This window comes from Dendrobates tinctorius, unplaced genomic scaffold, assembly GCF_039654945.1.
Source record: "Dendrobates tinctorius isolate UK_male_01 unplaced genomic scaffold, ASM3965494v1 ptg000097l, whole genome shotgun sequence".
Taxonomy (NCBI): domain Eukaryota; kingdom Metazoa; phylum Chordata; class Amphibia; order Anura; family Dendrobatidae; genus Dendrobates; species Dendrobates tinctorius.
Window position 1 is genome coordinate 1,496,452 of NW_027361765.1, and position 22,163 is coordinate 1,518,614.

Consider the following 22,163-nt stretch of genomic DNA (forward strand, 5'->3'; position numbering starts at 1 on the left):
TCTCAAGCAAAACTTCCCACTATTTATCTAAACCCCCCCACTTTTTATCCTTAAGTGATTGCATCATATGCCTTCTCTTTAGTCGTAGGAGTGACACTTTTTATCCTTCAAGTCACGGTCAGTCACAATCATCTTCAAATTATTCAAACCCATTGTAGCCTAATTGATTGCCTTGGCTGTCCCAATGTCATGGCAGTTGGCCAGTAAATCTGACGCTTATGCACAGACTATCAAGACCTCCCGTACATGTGCATTTAATCTGAGTGTATGTCCCCAGCTTCATTTCATATCTGAGCATGCTCTGGAAGCACGGTGAATCAGTGTCTAGGTGACATATGCATTCCGAGCATGCACACTCTGCGCAGCACTCTGTTTCCACGTATCCAAGGCATGCGCAGATATGAAGTTAAATATCTAAAAAGGACGTGACAGGTTTCCTTTAACAGTGCACCAGCAGGGGTGTCACATCATAATAATCATTAGCACAATTGTGACGTGATCGCGGGTTGCCAATGGGTTGTTATGACAACTGGCAGTCTGGGTCTGTCTGGGTTTCAAAGGAGAATGTGATTTTTAATATATACAGTAGGCAGCAATACTGTAGCGTGGCTGTATATAGCACAAGCGGTCAGACGATCACAGCTTCAAGTCCCCTAAAGGAATTATCAAGTACAGTGAAAAGTAAAAAAAAAAAAGCATTTCAAAATTATGAGAAAATAAAAAAGCTTTAAAAGTTTAAATTACCCCACGTTTAACCCATTAAAATTAAAGATGGTTGTAATAATAATAATAATAAAAAAAGTAATACATATAGGTGATATCACCACTTTCAGAAAAGTCCATCAAAATACAAAATCAATTAACCCAATCGGTAAACACCATAAACTGAAACAATTCAAGATCAAGCACTTTTTTTTGGCTGCTGCAGTACCACAAAGTAACAAGTAATCAAAATGTGATATCTATCCCAAAATGGTATCAATAAAAATGTTGTCCCATCCTGCAAAAAATAAGGTTTCACCCAGCTCCGTAAAACGAAAAATGAAAATGTTATGCGTATCGGAAAATGGCGACATAACGCCCCAATTTTTTTTTTTAAACTTCTGATTTTTTTCATCACTAAAATAAAACTGGACATGTTTGGTATTCCTGTAATCTTTCTGAAGAGGAAAATCATATTGCAAGGTCATTTTTTCCATACAATGTATGCCATAAAAACAATTCCCAAATACAATATCAGAGTTGCATTTTTTTTTTTAGCAATTTCTCACCACTTGGAATTTTTTTACGCTTTTCCAGGACAACTTGTCTGGACAGAAAAATAAAAAGTTATGGCTTTGGGAAGAAGGTTAGGGAAAAACAAAAACGCAAAAATCGAAATTCGCTGTGTCGTGAAGGGGTTGATTTTCAAATTTACCCCTTCAAGTCTATGGAACCTTGAAAATTCAGACAACACACAAATGTCATCCTACGAAATGTTCATCATTTTTTTTCGCATATAAGAAAAACTTATTACAAAACGATGGAACAAAACAAAACACTGACTAAACACTGAAAAACTAATGAAAATGTGATGCAAAACACTAATACAAATTAGTCAGTTTTTCACACACAAAAATGGACACCTGAATGAGGCCTAAGAGTCATGTAAAATAATAAGTAATCTGAAAGAAATGATTAATTCAAAATGTCTACAACCTTTATATGTAACAAGTGGGCTTACAATAAAAGACCCCACCAAGATCTTTGAACAAATTATTAAACAGCATGTATGTAAATATTTAGATAAAAATATAATATTTAACAGTTTTTAAAAGTTCATGGGCCAGCATGGGTTTGTAGCAAACAAGTCATGCCAAGATCAATCCTATTTCCTTCTATGATGGAATTACTAACTTGGTGGATAGGGAAAAATGGTAGATATAGTATATCTCGAATCGACTTTATCAAAGCATTTAATAAAGTACTAAATACTATTGTTATTGAAAAAAATGACCAAATATGGGATTGTCAAAGCTACGGTTAGGTGGATTCATAACTGGCATCTGTCTGAGATAGTTTGGTGAAACCTTCTTTGTGCATAATTCAATGATTCTATGAAGGTTTAGAGGCTTAGTAGACTTTCAGGAAAGCCAATTTGCATAATTTGGATTTAAGCAAGATTAGTAGTCTACATAAAAAATAATATATATCAGTCATCTACTCAGCAACATACACAAATTAATAGCTTACAATGGTCAATCATTTGATCTCCTCTTTCCAAGTAAGAGCAAGTAGAGTTTATCCTCTGAAAGAAACATAGGACACTGTTATGCTTCTTCTGTCCCCCCGAGGGTGCACAATCAACGAGTTATGTGTTTCAGTGCTGCAAGGTTATAATGTCTTCCGCATACCCAGGAGGATGTCTTCCCTGATAATTATATATCTCCCTTGATAATTGGGAGTTATGCCAAAGTAATTACTATTTCTGGTGGAAAATTAATTAGTACAGTTTTCATGCAGTTTAGTTCATTAAATGACTCTATTCTAAGTATATTTCTACATATGGGACAAATATTGTCATATAAAATTAAGTAAAAAAGGCATTCTGAGAGTAAAGATTTAAACAGCAGGCTGTCATGCTCGCCATGTCTGTCATGTCCGCCATGTCTGTTTTGCCTCATGACCCCTGGAGCGGTGTGCACGCGCATCTCATGTCTGCTATCCTGCATGTTCCCTAGAGCAGTGTGCACACTCACCTCATGACTGTTGGGCTGCAAGATGCCTGCGTTTCTGCTCTGCCTTCTGTAATCATCTCTGCATGTCTGAAACCCCTGATCATGTGACCTTTCCTAGGTTCCAGCATTGTCTGGTTCTGCGATCGTCTCTGCATGTCTGGAATCCCTGGTCATGTGACTGCTCTCTGTGATCCTGGAGGATCTAAACTGGAAGTTCTCCCCTGGTCCTGACCCAGAAGTGGAGGTGCTAATGCCCTATATCAGACCACCCCTCCCTATGCTCAGGGCCTGAGTATTGTGTTTTTTCCCTGCATGGCTGCTTGGTCTGCTGGGTCGCTCCCTCTATTCTGTGCCCCTGCACTCTGCCCTGTCGTGCGTCTGTGCACACGCTCTGTGCTTGTACTCCGTCTCTTGTCTCGTGCCATGTCTAGTGTTTGTCCTTTGTGCCGTGTTTTGTCTCTGCTCTGCTTTGCCTTGTAGTCCTTCCTTGCTCGGATTCCATTCTGTGCTTCAGTCTAGCTTCCGTTCCTTGTTCCGTACCTTGCCTTGCTCTGCCTTGTTCCTCCGTATGGCCTCTGTCTTTGCTTGCTCTGCCTCGCTCTCTCCTATGGTGCTCTGTAGTGCTCCCTGGCACATGCACCATTCCTCCTCTCTTACTTTTGGTGCTCTTTTCCATGTCTAGTCCCAAGGTTCTGCCTTGGCCTGGCTCTGGGCTTCGGCCTACGCTCTGCTGCTAGACTCTGTCCTATTGTGCTCTCTTGCACATTTCTAGGCTAGTCCCAAGGTTCTGCCTTGGCCCGGCTCTGGACTTCGGCCTACGCTCCGCTGCTAACTCTGTTCTTGCTCTGACCTGATTCCGTGTCTCTGCCTATGCTTCCCTTCCTGGTTCTGTACTCTGCCTAAGCTCTGTCTTGTTTCTCGTCTTGCCTTGCCTTGTTGCTTTGTGTGCTCTTTGCATATGCCTGGCCTTCCTAGCCTCCTGTCTGTGCCTCAGCCGTGCCCGCCCTCGCCGTGCCCGCCTGCTTGTGCCTCAGCCGTGCTCGTCAGTCAGTGACAGCTGTGTCGCCTGCCATGTCTCAGCCGGGTTCGCTGTAGTCTTGCCCGTCTGTCAGTGCCGCAGCCCGATCAGCTAGCCAGTGCCCCAGCCGTGCTCTCTGTGCTCCCTTGCACCTCACGCTGTTTCTGCACTGCACTCTACTTGCTCTCTAAAGCACGCGCAGGCCCTCACCTGCTCCTTGGCATACCTCCCCATGCTTCTGTACAAGTACGCGCAGGTCTTGCCATGTACACTGTCGTGCCCTCTTGCACGCACAGGCCCTAACCCTGTCCTTGAACCCTGACCCTGGCGTGCCTCTCTGCATGCGCAGGACTCTGTCTCGCCTGACCCTGGCATGCCTCTCTGCATGTGCAGGACTCTGCCTCGCCTGACCCTGGCGTGTCTCTCTGCACGCGCAGGACTCTGCCTTGAACCCTGACCCTTGCGTGCCTCTCTGCACGCGCAGGACTCTGCCTTGAACTCTGACCTTGGCGTGTCTGTATACATGCACCTTGTTTGTATGTTGAACCTGTCCCTGGCGTGCCCTCTGCATGTGCAGGCCTCCATCCTTGTACCTGTCCCTGGCGTGCCCACAGCACGTGCATGCTTCAGTCCTTGAACCTGACCCTGGCGTGTCTCATAGCACGCACCCTGTCTCGTCTCCTGGTTTGCCTGCCGGATTCCCGAAGCCTGCCGACCGCTGCCAGAGCTCCGGAACCAGATGACTGCGGCCTGATGTCCGGAGCTGATTTCCGCAGCCTGATGCCTGGATCCTGTCGGTCGTTGCCTGTAGTCCGGAGTCCAATGCCATCGCACCCAACCTTGGACCTTGGCGTGTCTCCTTGCACGCACTCTGCCTTGGACTCTGGCGTGTCCCCTAGCACGCACCTTGTCTTGGACTCTGGCGTGTCCTAGCACGCATCTTTTCTAGGAACTCTTGTGTGATCCCTAACACGTCCCCTGCCCTGGACTCCGGTATGTTTTGTGCACGTGTTATGATTGGAACATTTGGCATGCCCTTGCACGCATCTTGCCATTTGTGCCCTGCACCTGATTCCCTGTTTATGCCTTGCACCTGAATAAAGTGAGTAACCACGTTTGCTGAAGAAACTCTGTGACTTCGCTTTATGTTTCGTATCCTGTCCGTCCTGTTGCCAGACACTCAATAGTGTCTCCCTGAGCCGGCCGTCTGGTCCAGCTGCTGTGGTGGCTCACCCCCTTGGTCTTGCCCCTGACACTCCCTGTATAGGGGGTGGCTTCTCACTAGGTCAGCTCGTCCTAGGTGGGTGGGTGCCATGGCCCAGAGGGTTCACTCTAAAAAGGAAAATGACTCAGCGTAAGCTAACGCTCGTCACACAGGCATCATGTTTGTTGTAATCATAAAGGACTACAATTAATTGCCAATCAAGGGGCGAAACTGAACACTGTCCCATCCTCCATTTTTCTTGTTCTAAATTTGCAAAAGGGACCTGATTATTAGGGTCCATTTTATTTACCACTAGCTGAAGAGCCCAGCGCTGCCCAGGCATAGTAACTAACTATGGTTAGTTATAACAAATTATAATGATTATATCTATATTTATAAAGCTGAATGTAGAGCCCCGCCCACTCCGCATAGCCACATTCACTATAATATCCCACATCATCCCGCCAACCAGAGCCACCGGACTACTACTCCTAATATTCCACATCATCCCGTCAGCCAGAGCCACCAGACAACTACGACTAATATCCCACATCATCCCATCACAGACGCCAGACTACTTCCCCTAATATCCCACATCATCCCATCAGCCAGAGCCACCGGACTACTACCACTAATATCCCACATTATCCCATTAGCCAGAGCCACCGGACTACTACCACTAATATCCCACATCATCCCGTCAGCCAGAGCCACTGGACTACTCCCCCTAATATCCCACATCATCCCGTCAGCCAGAGCTACCTGATTACTACCAGTAATATCCCACATCATTCCGTCAGCCAGAGCCACCAGACTACTACCCCTAATATCACACATCATCCCATCAGCCAGAGCCACTGGACTACTACCCCTAATATCCCACATCATCCCATCAGCCTGGGGTCAGAACCAGAGCGCTTAGTGGAACGGTCGTAACTTCCATACCGGGAATCCCTTTAAGAGAGGCCTGTGGTCAGAACCAGAGCGCTGAGTGGATTTGTCCTGACTTCCATACCAATGATCCCTTTAAAACCTCTTCAAGACCGCAATACGTATATATACTGACCTGAGATACAGTGGGGAAAAAAAGTATTTAGTCAGTCAGCAATAGTGCAAGTTCCACCACTTAAAAAGATGAGAGGCGTCTGTAATTTACATCATAGGTAGACCTCAACTATGGGAGACAAACTGAGAAAAAAAAATCCAGAAAATCACATTGTCTGTTTTTTTTTCATTTTATTTGCATATTATGGTGGAAAATAAGTATTTGGTCAGAAACAAAATTTCATCTCAATACTTTGTGATATATCCTTTGTTGGCAATGACAGAGGTCAAACGTTTTCTGTAAGTCTTCACAAGGTTGCCACACACTGTTGTTGGTATGTTGGCCCATTCCTCCATGCAGATCTCCTCTAGAGCAGTGATGTTTTTGGCTTTTCGCTTGGCAACACGGACTTTCAACTCCCTCCAAAGGTTTTCTATCGGGTTGAGATCTGGAGACTGGCTAGGCCACTCCAGGACCTTGAAATGCTTCTTACGAAGCCACTCCTTCGTTGCCCTGGCAGTGTGCTTTGGATCATTGTCATGTTGAAAGACCCAGCCACGTTTCATCTTCAATGCCCTTGCTGATGGAAGGAGGTTTGCACTCAAAATCTCACGATACATGGCCCCATTCATTCTTTCATGTACCCGGATCAGTCGTCCTGGCCCCTTTGCAGAGAAACAGCCCCAAAGCATGATGTTTCCACCACCATGCTTTACAGTAGGTATGGTGTTTGATGGATGCAACTCAGTATTCTTTTTCCTCCAAACACGACAAGTTGTGTTTCTACCAAACAGTTCCTGTTTGGTTTCATCAGACCATAGGACATTCTCCCAAAACTCCTCTGGATCATCCAAATGCTCTCTAGCAAACTTCAGACGGGCCCGGACATGTACAGGCTTAAGCAGTGGGACACGTCTGGCACTGCAGGATCTGAGTCCATGGTGGCGTAGTGTGTTACTTATGGTAGGCCTTGTTACATTGGTCCCAGCTCTCTGCAGTTCATTCACTAGGTCCCCCCACGTGGTTCTGGGATTTTTGCTCACCGTTCTTGTGATCATTCTGACCCCACGGGGTGGGATTTTGCGTGGAGCACCAGATCGAGGGAGATTATCAGTAGTCTTGTATGTCTTCCATTTTCTAATTATTGCTCCCACAGTTGATTTCTTCACTCCAAGCTGGTTGGCTATTGCAGATTCAGTCTTCCCAGCCTGGTGCAGGGCTACAATTTTGTTTCTGGTGTCCTTTGACAGCTCTTTGGTCTTCACCATAGTGGAGTTTGGAGTCAGACTGTTTGAGGGTGTGCACAGGTGTCTTTTTATACTGATAACAAGTTTAAACAGGTGCCATTACTACAGGTAATGAGTGGAGGAAAGAGTAGACTCTTAAAGAAGAAGTTACAGGTCTGTGAGAGCCAGAAATCTTGATTGCTTGTTTCTGACCAAATACTTATTTTCCACCATAATATGCAAATAAAATGAAAAAAAACCAGACAATGTGATTTTCTGGATTTTTTTTTCTCAGTTTGTCTCCCATAGTTGAGGTCTACCTATGATGTAAATTACAGACGCCTCTCATCTTTATAAGTGGTGGAACTTGCACTATTGCTGACTGACTAAATACTTTTTTTCCCCACTGTATAAGAGAATATCATCCCCATAAAGGTGACAATCCAGCAGTTTTCGGCTGTCCACTATATCTGACAACTTGCCGTATCACAAATTATCGGTGTTGACACCGTCCATATCTGTTTAACCCCTTAGTTGCTGCTGTCAAAAGTGACTACATCAAATAAATGGTTAAAAGATTGTGGGGGCTTGCACTTTAATCTAATTGACACACCGAGATCATGATTGTGTGGTCCTGATGTTTGCCATAGCTGTTCATGGCCTTAGAGTCTCCCGGCTATAGCGGTCAGTTCAGAAGTTAGCGACATTTAGGTGGTAAACAAACACTTTTTCATTCCGGCTATACCACTTTGCATTAATTCCTAAAAATCACCGGAAGGGTTAATAAACTACCTTACAGCGGTTTTCAATATGTCAGGGGGGTGCTGTTTTTAAAATGGTATCACGTTTGGGGTTTCCAATATATAGCACCCCTAAAGTCACTTCAAACCTGGATAGGTCCCTCAAAAAAATAAATTTTGTAAATTTCCTTGAAAAAATGAAAAATTGCTGCTACATTTTTAAACCTCCTAAAAGGCTAACAAAATAAATTACAGTTTAAAAAATTGTGCTGATGTAAAGCCGACATGTGGGAAATGTTGTTTATTCATGTTTTTCTGTTGTATGACTATCTGGATTAAAGGGATAATCATTCAAAGTTTGAAAACTGCAATTTTTTTACATTTTTGTCAAGTTTCTGATACTTTTATAAATAAACACAAAACATATCAATCTAAATTTACTATTATCATAAATTATAATGTCCCGCGAAAAAACAGTATCAAAATCACTGGGATTTGTTGAAGCATTCCAGAGTTATGACCACATAAAGTGATATTGGTCAGAATTTAAAAAATTGGCCCGGTCCCGAAGGGGTTAATAGAAGCCTGGGGCGAGAATCAGAGCACTGAGGGATTTACCCTAACTTCCATACCGGAGATCCCTTTAAGAGAGGCCTGGGGTCAGTACCAAGCGTAGAGTAGATTTGTCCTCACTTCCATACCGGGGATCCCTTTAAGAGAGACTGGGATCAGAACCAGAGCGCTGAGTGGATTTGCCGTTACTTGCATACCAATGATCCCTTTAATAGAACCCTGGGGTCAGAATCAGAGCCTTGAGGGATTTGCCCTAACTTCCATACAGGAGATCCCTTTAAGAAAGCCTGGGGTCAGAACCAAAGCGCTGGATGGATTTGCCCTTACTTCCATACCGGAGATCTCTTTAAGAAAGGCCTGGGATCAGAACCAAAGTGCAGTGGATTTGCCCTAACTTCCATACCAATGATCCCTTTAAGAGACCCTGGGGTCAGAACAACAAAGCTGAGTGGAACGGTCCTAACTTCCATACCAGGGATCCCTTTAAGAGAGACCTGGGGTAAAAACCAAAGCCCTGGATGGATTTGCTCTGACTTCCATACCAATGATCCATTTAAGAGGGAAGATGTGCCTATGGGATGGAGGATGTGTGATGGGGATATGGGCAGGGAGGGGGGTATTCATTTCTGTCATGTGCTCTCTGCTCCTTTAAGGGGGGCAGACAATGGCTGGGAGCTTATGTTCCCGGGGATGCTAGATTTCTCCCACCATGTCAGTGTCTGCTGAGGTGTTGTCAAGTGGAAAAACTTGCTTATAGCAACCAATCACAGCTCAGCTACTTTTAACCAGCTCTGGTGAAATGAGAGATGCTTAGTGATTGATTGCAAGGAAAACTGTTGCTCATAGCAACCAATCACAGCTCAGCTTCTTTTGAACAGCTCTGGTAAAATGAAAGATGCTTCGTGATTGGTTGGTGATATACACACACATACATACATTCACTTTTATATATAGAGATTAAAGAAGCATTCCCACAAACATTTTTAGTGTTTAGATGTGTGTGTACATGCATGTAATTGTGTGAGTTTTTTTAATATTTTCACCTAATAGCACTGCTCTCTGATATCCAGTGCTGGTCTTCAGCTCTTCTCAGTGATGTCACCTCATATGAGGCCTATGCTCTATTCGTGAGCCAGAAGTCAGTGTTACAATGAAAATTTATGGCACCTTGTTCTGACGCTCCATAGGCTTACATTTTAATAGTAATTTCCGTGTCACGCAGATCAGTGTGACCTGGAGGAGTCTGCAGATCGGTGACGTCATTAAGAAGAGGAAGGTAATGGTGCTGGACACCGGAGAGAGCGGTTTCAGGTGAGTACATTAATACACTCACACTACATTATATTCACATGCACACACATTTAAACAATAAAAATGTTTGTGGGGGTACTTTAACCCCTTCCCGACCCATGACGCCTACGTAGGGATTATGGAATAAATCACCCTCCTGCGGGTCGGGTGACCAGGGTCAATGAAAGGTCACCCGACCTGCACACACAGGACCCTTTATACTTCACCACCAGGGGGTGGCTTAGCCCCTACGTGGTTATGATCTCTCTGATTGGCTGCTGAAAGTGAAACAGCCAATCAGAGCGATAGTAATATTTCATCAATGAAATTTGATGAAATATTACAATCCAGCCATTGCCGATGCTGCAGTGCACCCGCCGGACTCTGCAACGCTGCAGATTCATTCATTCATTTTGATCACTGTGATAAACTGTCACAGTGATCAAGATAAAAAAAGTAAAATGAACCCCTCCTTTATCACCCCCTTAGGTAGCGACAAATAATAAAATAAAGAAAATACTTTTATTTTTCCATTAGGGTTAGAATTAGGGTTAGGGTTGGAATTAGGGTGAGGGTTGAAATTAGAGTTAGGGTTAGAATTAGGGTTGGAATTAGGGTTAGGGTTGGAATTAGGGTTAGGGTTGGAATTAGGGTTGGGATTAGGGTTTGGGGTGGGTTGGGGTTGGGATTAGGGTTAGGCTTGTGGTTAGGGTTAGAGTTGGGATTAGGGTTAGGGGTGTGTTGGGGCTAGGATTGTGGTTAGGGTTATGATTAGGGTTGGGATTAGGGTTAGAGGTGTGTTGGGGTTAGGGTTGGAGTTAGAATTGAGGGGTTTCCACTCTTTAGGCACATCACGGGGTCTCCAAACGTGACATGGCGCCACCATTTATTCCAGCCAATTTTGTCAAACAGTGCTCCTTCCATTCCGAGCCCCGACGTGTGCCCAAACAGTGGTTTACCCCCACATATGGGGTATCAGCGTACTCAGGAAAAATTGCACAACAACACTGGGGGTCTAATTTCTCTTGTTACTCTTGGGAAAATAAAAAAATTGGGGGCTAAAAAAATTATTTTTATGGAAAAAAGATTTTTTATTTTCACGTCTCTGCATTATAAACTTTTGTAAAGCACTTGGGGGTTCAAAGTGCTCACCGCACATCTAGATAAGTTACTTGGGCAGTCTAGTTTCCAAAATGAGGTCACTTGTGGGGGTTTCCACTGTTTAGGCACATCAGGGGCTCTACAAACGTAACATGACACCTGCAGACCATGCCATCAAGTCGGCATTTCAAAACGTCACTATTTTCTTTCCGAGCCCCGACGTGTGCCCGAACAGTGGTTCCCCCCACATATGGGGTACCAGCGTACTCAGGACAAACTGTACAACAACTTTTTAGGTCCAATTTCTCCTGTTACCCTTGTGAAAATAAAAATTTGCGGGCTAAAAAAATCATTTTTTGAGGAAAAAAATGATTTTTTATTTTCACGGCTCTTGGTTATAAACTTCTGTGAAGCACTTGCGGGTTCAAAGTGCTCACTATGCATCTAGATAAGTTCCTTAGGGGTCTAGTTTCCAAAATGGGGTCATTTGTGGGGGAGCTCCAAAGTTTAGGCACACAGGGGCTCTCCAAACACGGCATGGTGTCTGCTAACGATTGGAGATAATTTTCCATTCAAAAAGTCAAATGACGCTCCTACCCTTCTGAGCCCTGCCGTGCACCCAAACAGTGGTTCCCCCCCACATATGGGGTACCAGCGTAATCAGGACAAACTGGACAACAACTATTGAGGTCCAATTTATCCTGTTACCCTTGGGAAAATAAAAAAATAGTGGGCTAAAAAATCATTTTTGAGGAAAAAAAAGTTTTTTATTTTCATTGCTCTGCATTTATAAACTTCCGTGAAGCACTTGGGGTTCAAAGTTCTCACTACACATCTAGATTCTACACAAGGGTTACAGGTTAAGAATACTATTCAAAGACCCCCCTTGCTATGTTACAGGCAACCTCCCAATCTAAGCAACATCATTATCCGAAGTTCAATGCCCTCAGATTCACCAAGAGGAACATATCCTTGCAATGGGAGAAGATGCAAAATCTGCATTCATATAGAGACCAAAATCCAAATTCCCAACACACAGCAGGACTATAAGATCCCTGGGACATTCAGATGTTCCTCTTCCAATGTGGTGTATTTAATTCTATGCAATATATGTCCTGTGGGTGGCCTCTATGTTGGAGAAACAGGACAGAGACTGAGAGCAAGGATGAGGTCTCATCGTCATACAATTACAGACAAAAAAAACATTTACCTGTGGCTAAACATTTCTGTGGTCCAGGACACAACATAGACAATTTGAAAGTTGTCATTTTAAAAGGCAATTTTAAATCACAGAAACATCGGAGGGTGTGGGAACATAAATTCATTGCAATCTTTGATTCTATTCACACCGGACTCAATTTGTCAGAAGGATTTATGGTCCATTACCATATCTGAGCTATTTCCTCCAAATAGCCCTTTGATCTCACAGAACTTTTACACCACCTATCTAATCTTACATAATTAAGGATTCTCTCTTCAAGCTCAGTGTTGGTTTATTGAAAGTCCATGTATCACACCTTGCCTGTGCATTATATTGTATATAAATAAGGTTTCTTCAAATATTTTGTTATATCAACCCGATGAAGGGATGTAAGCAGTCCCGAAAGTTTGCTTTGTAACATCATTCACTATAATTTGTTAGCCATTAAAAGCTATCACACCCACAAGATTCCTATTTTGTTTTGCTCACTGAGAGCACTTTATATATTTATAACTCTCTGGTTTAACAAAATAAAAATTCAAAATTTGAAAATTGCGAAATTTTCAAACTTTTTGCCAAATTTCCATTTTTTTTCACAAATAAGCGCAAAATTTATTGACCTAAATTTGCCACTAACATGAAGCCCAATATATCACGAAAAAACAGTCTGAGAGTTGCTAGGCTGCATTGAAGCGTTCCTGAGTTATTAGCTCATAAAGGGACACTGGTCTGAATTGAAAAAAATGGCCAGGTCATTAAGGTCAAAATAGGCTGGGTCATGAAGGAGTTAAAGATGGCTGGGCTACACCTTGAAAACAAAAAATACAGCAAATGTACAGTAATGTTAGGTGGTATAGTAAAAGTCTAGGTTTCAAAATAGGCCTCCTTTTAATGCTCTTACAAGAGGCACAGCTCCTTTAAATTGCACATTTACAGACCCCCCAACTGGACTTATGTTTATTGTATTTATTCTGCACTTCCTCTTCTTTTGTCCACCAGATTGTTACGTGAGAAGCAAATATATAATCAATAAGGGAAAACATAACAGCAGTAGAGTTACATTTAGTTCACAAAAGGGTGAAACTGGATATGCCAGTATTTCAAGTGCAAAGGATAAAGCATATGTCTGCTTTAGTTAGCAAATGGTCTGCACTAAGCAGAATATTTCCTACTGTCTGCATATATGGAAAAGGGAGGAGGGCACAGGATATTTGAAATGGCACATTAGCCATTCACACACAGCATCTTTCAAATGTGCCAATTCAGGTTATCCTGGAAATATGAGCCTATGATCCAGGCTATAAAAAGCTAGGTTACACAAAGAGAAATGTTCACATGTGGGGGCAGTTTAAAGGCTGATGTGCTCCATGATTTACTTCTCCGTCCCTCAGGGAAAACAGACAATAACTGTAGACAGAAACATTAAAGGTATTTCTGTTATTTCTCACTTTTTATTTTATAACTGTTTATAACTGTATTGCATATTTGTGCGTCATTGTATTTGACCTTTTTATATATTTTTTGTAAGCACTGTATGTTTTTAAAGCCTAAAATCTTTAATATGTTGATCCATTTTCATTCTAAAGAATCCAATAGCCCATGAGAAAGTGTGTGACCTTTTATCTGACTGTAACATATTTTAGGGACTTTTCACCCCCGTGTGTTTGATGAGTTGTGGCAGCATTAAGTAATCGTGGTGTGCTGAATGTGTCGGGGTGTGATTTATGCTCACTTTATAGCCTAAAACAGAGGTTGAGAGCTGAATTGCATGAGAGGAGATAAATTAATCCTTACAGGTGCACGCCACGTCACGTGTTGAGACGTGTGTATGTAACATTATATTTGAAAACATGTTTATTATACCGGGTGAGTCATAAAGGACGGATGTATTTGAAGTGGCTATAACTCACCACCAGGTGGAGGTAGAGATGTGCGGGAGGCGGGGTTATGTTTGTGAGGTGAAAGCATTGTTTTTATTTTAGTTTCAGTTTAAGCTATGGTGCCGTGGACGATAGAACATCGCGTTTTTGCGTACGACAGTTTTGTCAAGAATAATGAGTGTATCACAGCCGTTCAGCGTGAGTTTCGGCGTCATTTCAATATTCACAGAAATCAAGCTGTTCCCGCTCGTAACACTATTCTACGTTGGGTTGAAGCACTCCGTACACGAGGTACACTAATGAACAAACGACCACCGGGGGCTCCACGAACGGCACGTACCCCTGAAAATGTGGAACGCGTCAGGCAAGCCATGCTGCGTAGTCCGAGTCGATCTGCTCGGAAACATTCTTTAGAACTTGCCCTCAGTAATCGTACAGTAAGGCGTATTTTGCATTTAGACCTGCATTTCCACCCCTATAAATTGGCCATTGTGCAACAGTTGGAGCGCGGGGATTACGCAGCGCGACTGAAGTTCGCACATGAGATGGAAGCAATTATTGAGCAAAACGACAACCTTATTTTATTCATGAGTGATGAAGCTCATTTCCCTGTCAATGGCATGGTTAATCAGCAGAACTGCCGTTATTGGGCCTATGAAAATCCGAAAGAATTACATGAACGACCGCTGCACAGCCCTAAGGTAACGGTGTGGTGCGCTATGGGCAAATATGGCGTGATCGGTCCGTACTTTTTCGAAGGCGATAATGGCAATACTGTTACCGTGAACTCACAACATTATATCGCCATGATAAATAACTTCTTTGTTCCTGAGTTACGACGGCAACATATCCCCATCTCTAGTGTGTGGTTTCAACAAGATGGGGCAACGGCCCACACAGCCGGAGCAACAATGAACGTTCTTCGCCCTCTCTTCCCTGGTCGCATCATTTCCAGGTTTGGCGATATTAATTGGCCTCCTAGGTCCCCAGACCTGTCCATGTGCGATTATTACTTATGGGGTCACCTCAAATCACGTGTATACAAGCTTAAGCCTCGATCATTACAAGAACTGAAGGAAGCTATTCGAGTGGAAGTTGCCCAAATCGACAGAGTTGTGTTGGAACGTGTTGATGCCAACTTCCAAGAACGCCTTTGGAAATGCATCACTGATAATGGCCACCACATGGCAGATGTTGTTTTCCACACTTGAATTTGTCAAATATTTGTCAGTATACGTAACCAAATCTGTGAATACATTTATATTTAATAAATATTTAACGATTTTATGATTAGTTTAAAAACGTCCGTCCTTTATGACTCACCCGGTATTACTTGCCTATAGAATGCAATCTTTTTTCATTGGAAAATTGTGGGCCTAGGAACGTAAATTTATGCAGCGCTGATTACACAGACACATTGCAACATTTGAAAATTTGTACAACTGCAAGTCACTCAACTACAGTTTCTGCTTACATACAAGATGGGACTGCGGATAAATCAAGTCACATGCTAGGGGTTAATCTCCCTAACAATACATTTGAATTGTCTAACAATAGTTATGAGTTAAGGGCCTGTCACACTAAGCGATATCGCTAGCAATATCGCTATAACGTCACTAGTTTTTGTGACGTTATAGCGATATTACTAGCGATATCACTATGTCTGATACTTACCTCCGACCGGCTCCCCCGCTGGTTATCGCTGATCGCGCGAGAACGTCCTGGGCCGTTTCTCGTCGTCAGCTTCCTGCTGGGCTTCCTGCTGTGGAGACGAGAGACGCGTGGACGCGGGCGGGAGGACGTCAGGATCGCCTCGTCTGACAAGTAAGTAACTACCCCCGACCCCTGCGATGTCGCTGGTGAGATCTGCCTGTGTGGCAGCTCACTAGCGACCACTTAGCGATGCACCAGCGATCCTGACCGCGTCATATCGCTGGTCGGGATCACTGGTGCATCAATAAGTGTGACAGTACCTTTAGCAACAGAAGGTAATTACTCAGATAACTACAGTTCTGATAACTTAGACACTGAAGAGAAATGGTCAGAGGGAAACGCCCTGTTTCACAAAAAGTTGATCCATTTCTCATTCTGATAGCAGCTTAAAGGACTTAGTTTTAGAGATGAGCGAATATTTCAATGTTTGGTATGGATTAGAATCGCAAAATTTGCAATATTTGCAATATTTGCCAATTTATTCATTGAATATTCGCAGAACATAGCCAAACGCCTTTCAAGTGAATGGAAGACAAAAACAAAAGCATACATAACACATTCAAATGGGCCCAAAACACATCAAATGAGGGACATATACCAGGAAAGTTGCCTCAATTCACGCATAATACAAATTGTAGCATGGCATGGCATGGCAGCAATCAGCCATGCATGAGGTATTGGCATCTATGCCAGCATTTACAGCTTTGAATTGAAAGTCACAATAAGACGAGGTGGGTGAGGGAAAATAATAAATATTAATCTTTATATAGCACTAACTTATTCTGCAGCGCTTCACAGTTTACACACATTATCATCACTGTCCCCGAAGGGGCTCACAAACTAAATTCCCTATCAGTATGTCTTTGGGAGGAAACCAGAGTACCCGGAGGAAACCCACGCAAACACGGGGAGAACATACAAACTCCTTGCAGACATTGTCCTCGGTAGGATTCGAACCCAGGACTCCAGCGTTGCAAGGCTGCAGCGCTAACCACTGAGCCACCGTGTTGCCTAATGTAGATCTCCTGTGTTGGGAGCCCTGATACCACATGCAACAGCTCAACCTGCTTTCATGCTCAGGAACACTTAGGTGGCACAAATATCAGTTTCGTAGACTACTATTGTCAGAAAAATCTAAGGATAGTAACAGGGGTAGTTGACTCAAAGGTAGTGGAGGCATACTGCTAACGGCAACATGCATGAAGGAGGCCTAACCAGGAATCTACACATTTACAAAAATTAGTGGCAGACATCAACAAAGTGGCATCAATTTGACAAGAGTAGAAATAATATAATAGGGATCAACATGTCTTCCACCCCATTAACCCATCACATGGACACCCCAGGAGTGTTGACATTTCCAAAAATTAGGGCCCTACACTACTGAAGTGGCATCAATTTCACCAAAGTAGAAATGGTATAATAGGGACCGACACATCATCCAGTACAGCCAACCCAGCAGATAGAGACCAATCATGGCTGTTCACATTACCACAAATTTGTGTTAACATCTGCAGCAGCAGCAACAGCAGGCAAAGAAGTCAAACTAAAGATATCACAGAGTGCAATTACGCGAGACTAATGCAGCACACTAAAAAATGCAACAGTACAGTCTGCGATTGGGGTGCAAAAGTCCTTGGAGATCCAGCCGTATTCACTTATCCATCAGGACACCACCAGCAGCGCTGAAGACACATTCTGAGAGGACGCTGGCTGCCGGGCATGATAAAACCTCCAAGGCATGAGAAGCGAGCTCAGGCCACGCATCGATTTTTGAAGACCAAAATGTGAAAGGGTCCAAACCCTCCCTGATGGTATTGGTAATCAGTTCTAGATACTCCTTGTCGCAGGGCTACCATGACAGTGTGGAGCAAGAAGATCACAGTGTCTGATTTCTCTTACTCCTGCGCCAAGAAGAACCACTTCCTCATTTTAATGGTGTTTATTCCTTCTGGCAGAACAGGGGTTAATCGGCCATGTTGGAAATCTCTAAGCTCACAGCTGAGATCAGACTTCTTTCCCCTTTATAATCTGGACTCTGATGCAATCAGTTTTTTACAATCAGTCATAATCGTCAAAGTGTGAAAAAAACGGATCCTGTGCAGATTGTGAAAAACTGATGTGTGGAATCTGTTTTTTTGATGGATCCATCGCAGCAGCTTGTGGTGAAGTTTGTCCCTTGTGTTTCTGGAGAGAGAGAGATTTTTTGATGTGCCAAAATGGCTATAGGTGTTAAATTAAAGAAATAGAGATTATTCCGTGCATGCTCAGCTTTAAAAAACGGAATCAGTTGCTGGAATCCATCTTTTGATGGACAGCGATGGATCCTGCACCCATAGGCTTCAATTATAGCCAACGACAGATGGTGATATATCCGTCGCTGTCCTACTTTTCAACGTAGATAAAAAACGTTCCTATGTCCGTTGTATCTGGCCGATGGATAAAGAATTTCTGACAGATCCGTCGAACGACAGATAAAATGTGTGGCCATCCATTGCAATCCGTCGCTAATACAAGTCTATGAGAAAAAAACGGATCCAGCAGCATCAGTTGCTGGATCCGTTTTTTTATCACAAAATGACGGATTGTGATTGATGCCAAAAAACTGATGTGTGACAGAGGCCTTAGAGCTTGTATTTCCTGCATGGCTTCAGGAGGGAGAGGTGTTCATATGAGAAGGCATGTTGAAGGAGTTATCTTTAACTGTTGATTGGTTTGTTATTGTGGTAATTACCTATCCTTCTCTATTTTGGTTTATTCCCCTACCTCCACTCCCTGATGTATTCCTTTGTTATATGTGAGTGAATATTTTGTATGCCTGGAGTTTTCTGTTAACGCTTGTTTGTGTTGCCTTGTTTGGGTCGGTGTACTATGGTGCACTGTAGTGCCCCTCTTCCCTGGGTGGGGCAAGATAACAGACAGAGGGCTGACTCAGGAGGTAAGGCAAGGGTGGAAGCCCCAGCATGTTCACCTTCAGAAGTATCCTGGGGAATAGGGCGAGCTAGGGCACCCCCTAGTGTTAGGGACATGGAAAGAGCCCCTGGGCCTGGGTCACCCGACAGCTGTGTCGTGACACTACTGGACCATCCTCTACATTTAATAACCACGCATGAGACTTGGACTATGTTGTGCTAGTGCATGAGCTGGTCTAAAAGTGTCAAAGGACACACAGAAATTGCCTTCTTGCATTTACACTACGGCATTGACAAATAGACATGCTGGATGTTGGAAGTCAAGAGCTGTGATTCATACTGTGTGCCTCACTGCTGTCTGGCGAAAATCTCTCTTAAGGTTGTGCAAAAGCGTGTTTAGATACTCCAGCATTTGCACGTACCTTTCCAGGGCGGGAAGCATCTGGAAAAATTTGGTCTAACAACATGGATCTAGCAGAGTGGCAACCCAGTAGTTAGCACTATTTGGAATCATAACTATACTGGGATCATGTTGCAGATAGTGCAGCAAGAAGGTACCCATATGTTGGGCTCTTCCTTGAGGTCCAATCCCATGTTGTGTTGGTGTCTGGATAACACTGATGCTTGTTTCCTCCATCTCCTCCCGTCAACCATGAACAACAGAGAGGGGATGATTATCCTCTTCATCTCTTGACAGTTGCCCACCCATCACCTCTTCCTCCTCCATTTGTTACTCGGATCTTGCACCTTCACCAACAGTTTGGAGAATGGGGTGCTCCACAAGTCTTGCAATCCCAAAGGCTTTCAGGGCGCTTGGTGATGGAGAACTAAACCACTGCACACCATAAGATGTAGAACTAAACAAATAGACAACAGGGGTTGGAGAACTAAACTACTTAACAGCTATGATTGAAGAATGAAACCACTACACACCAGAACATGGAGAACTAAACTAATAGACAACAAGGGTTGGAGAACTAAACTACTAAACAGCTATGATTGGAGAACGAAACAAATACACACCAGAACATGGAGAATTAAACTAATAGACAACAGGAGTTGCAAAACTAAACTACTAAACATCTTGTGTTGGAGAAATAAAATAGTACACACCAGGGGAAGGAGAACTAAAGCACTAGACACCAAGGTGTCACTAAAAACCAAGTCTTGTAATCCAAGGCTTGCGGAAGAAACCACTGTATCCTCCTCCATCTCCTCTAGGGTCTCCACCTGTGCCACAGGTAGTTGACTCAAGGGAAGTGCAGGCCTACCAGACTGGGAGCCCTACTGCTACAGGCAACATACATGAAGAAAACAACTTGGAATCCAAACATTTAAAAAAATTAGTGGCAAACACCACTACAGTGGCATCAATTTCACCACAGTAGAAATAGCTTAATAGGGACTACACCCAACCCAGCAGATGGACACCCAACAAGAAGTGCTCACCTTTCCAAAAATTAGTCGCAGACACCAACAAAGTGGCATTAATTTCACCACAGGAAAAATAGTACAATAGGGACCGACAGGTCTTCCACTACACAAAACCCAGCAGATGGACATTCAAACAGGAGTGTTCACATTTCCAAAAATTAATGGCAGACACCACCAAAGTGGCATCAATTTCACCATGTAGAAATAGTAGAATAGGGACTGACACGTCTTCCACTACATCCAACCCAACAGATGGACACCCAACCAGGAGTGTTCACATTTCCAAAAATTAGTGCTAGACACCACCAAAGTGGCATCAATTTCACCACAATAGAAAGAGTATAATAGGGACCTACATGTCTTTCGCTGTACCCAACCCAGCAGATGGACACCCAACCAGGAGTGTTCACAATTTTAAAAATTAGTGGCAAACACCAACAAGGTGGCATCAATTTCACCACAGCAGAAATAGTATAATAGGGACCGACAGGTCTTCCAGTAAAGCCAACCCAACAGGTGGACACCCAAGCAAGAGTGTTGACATTTCCAAAAATTAGGGCCTGACACCACTAAAGTGTTGTCATGATCCATTTTTGAATCTGTGTCATAGTCTGGATTCTCTTTTATAAGCCTTTTTCCTTTCAGGCCCTCGGGGGTTAATATGGGTTTTTGACCCCGGTGGCTGCTGGTGTTACTACAAGTTTAGTGAGTCTGCTTCTGGGTTTCCCCCCCGGTTGCTGCTGGTGTTACTACATGCTTAATTAGTCAGCAGGTGGTGACCACCCCCCTCCTTCCTATAAAAGGTCATCAGGTGCTGTAGCTCACTGTTGGTAATACTAGTCATTTGGAAGCCAACTGTGCTGAAGAGAGAAGCTATCTTGAGCAGTGCTGTTTGAAGCTCATCTGGAGCAGTGGTTATCCTGCTGGAAGCAGTGTTCGGGTGCCTTACTCTGCGGTCCGGTGCATGAGTGCAGAGCAAGCTAAGTGTTGTTGTTTTTCCCTGTCTGTTATTTTCCCTGGTGTCTTATTAGTACAGCAGTGGGACCAGTGTTCACACTTGCCAGTTCCCTAGTAAGGTATAGGTGCAGGGCAAGTGAGGGACCTAGGTATCCTGGTCGGCGACAGGATGAAAGAACCTGTATAGGGAACGTGAGGAGAGTTCAGGGCTCTTCCTTAGGAGAGTGCAGGAGGTGTCCACTTCTCGGTTCCCTATTGAAGGACCCACCATTGTAATTGTGTCCCCGGTGTCCCCTTGTTTGTCTTGTTTGGTGACCGACCGATCGTCGGGTCACGTCACGCAGGGCCAGTCACATTGTGACAAGTGTCATCAATTTCACCAGAGTAGAAATAATACACAATAGTTCACATTTCCACAAATTTGTGTTAACATCTGCAGCAGCAGCAACAGCAGGCACAGTAGCCCCACTAAAGATATCACAGAACGCAATTAAGTGAGAACAATGCAGCACACTAAAAACTACATCCAGTAACAGAAGCTGTCTGTAGTCTTTGGATAGGATGTGACACTGTTGGTTCCCTAGTGCTTTCACAAACAATTCCACCTACCTCACTTACATCTTGAACACCAAGACTATTCCCCCTTCCACCCCAACCTTGTTTATTCCCAGTCATGTTCCTCAGATAGTGTGGTAGGAGCACAGTATAAACAACTAAAAATTAGATTTTTTACTCTGCCCCACCTCTTCACACAGCTGAATTTCAGCTGCACTAAATGTGAAGTTGAAATATGGTGTGTTAAATCGTGTTAGTCACAGAAGACATTATTTTTTTGTGTGGATGAGGCCTGTATAACATAGAATGGATTATCCAAATAATTTCAAAGTGAGATCTCCCCCTACTGTATGACATTAATAACTGTAGACATTTTTTTTTGGCTTGCGGATGAGGCCTGTGTAACAGACAAGATGCTACAAACAATTTCAAAGTGAGATCTCCTCTACTGTAGAACATCAGTAACAGAGTAAATGTTTTTTTTATGGATGAGGGCTGTATAAAATAGACTAGATACTTCAAGCAATTTCAAAGTGAGATCTCCCCTACTGTATGATGTTAATGTCCAAAGAATTTTTTGAGGATCTGCGGATGAGG

General features: G+C 43.5%; 1 protein-coding gene across 1 annotated transcript in view; it reads right to left on the reverse strand.

Moving 5' to 3' along the window:
• LOC141098970 (olfactory receptor 5AP2-like) overlaps positions 1-21,686 on the reverse strand; it is a 35,030-nt gene extending 13,344 nt beyond the window's left edge. Inside the window, exon 1 of the mRNA XM_073587026.1 lies at positions 21,621-21,686. Coding sequence (XP_073443127.1) covers positions 21,621-21,686 — 66 coding nt within the window. The remainder of the gene's footprint in view (positions 1-21,620) is intronic.
• Positions 21,687-22,163: the final 477 nt, after the last annotated feature.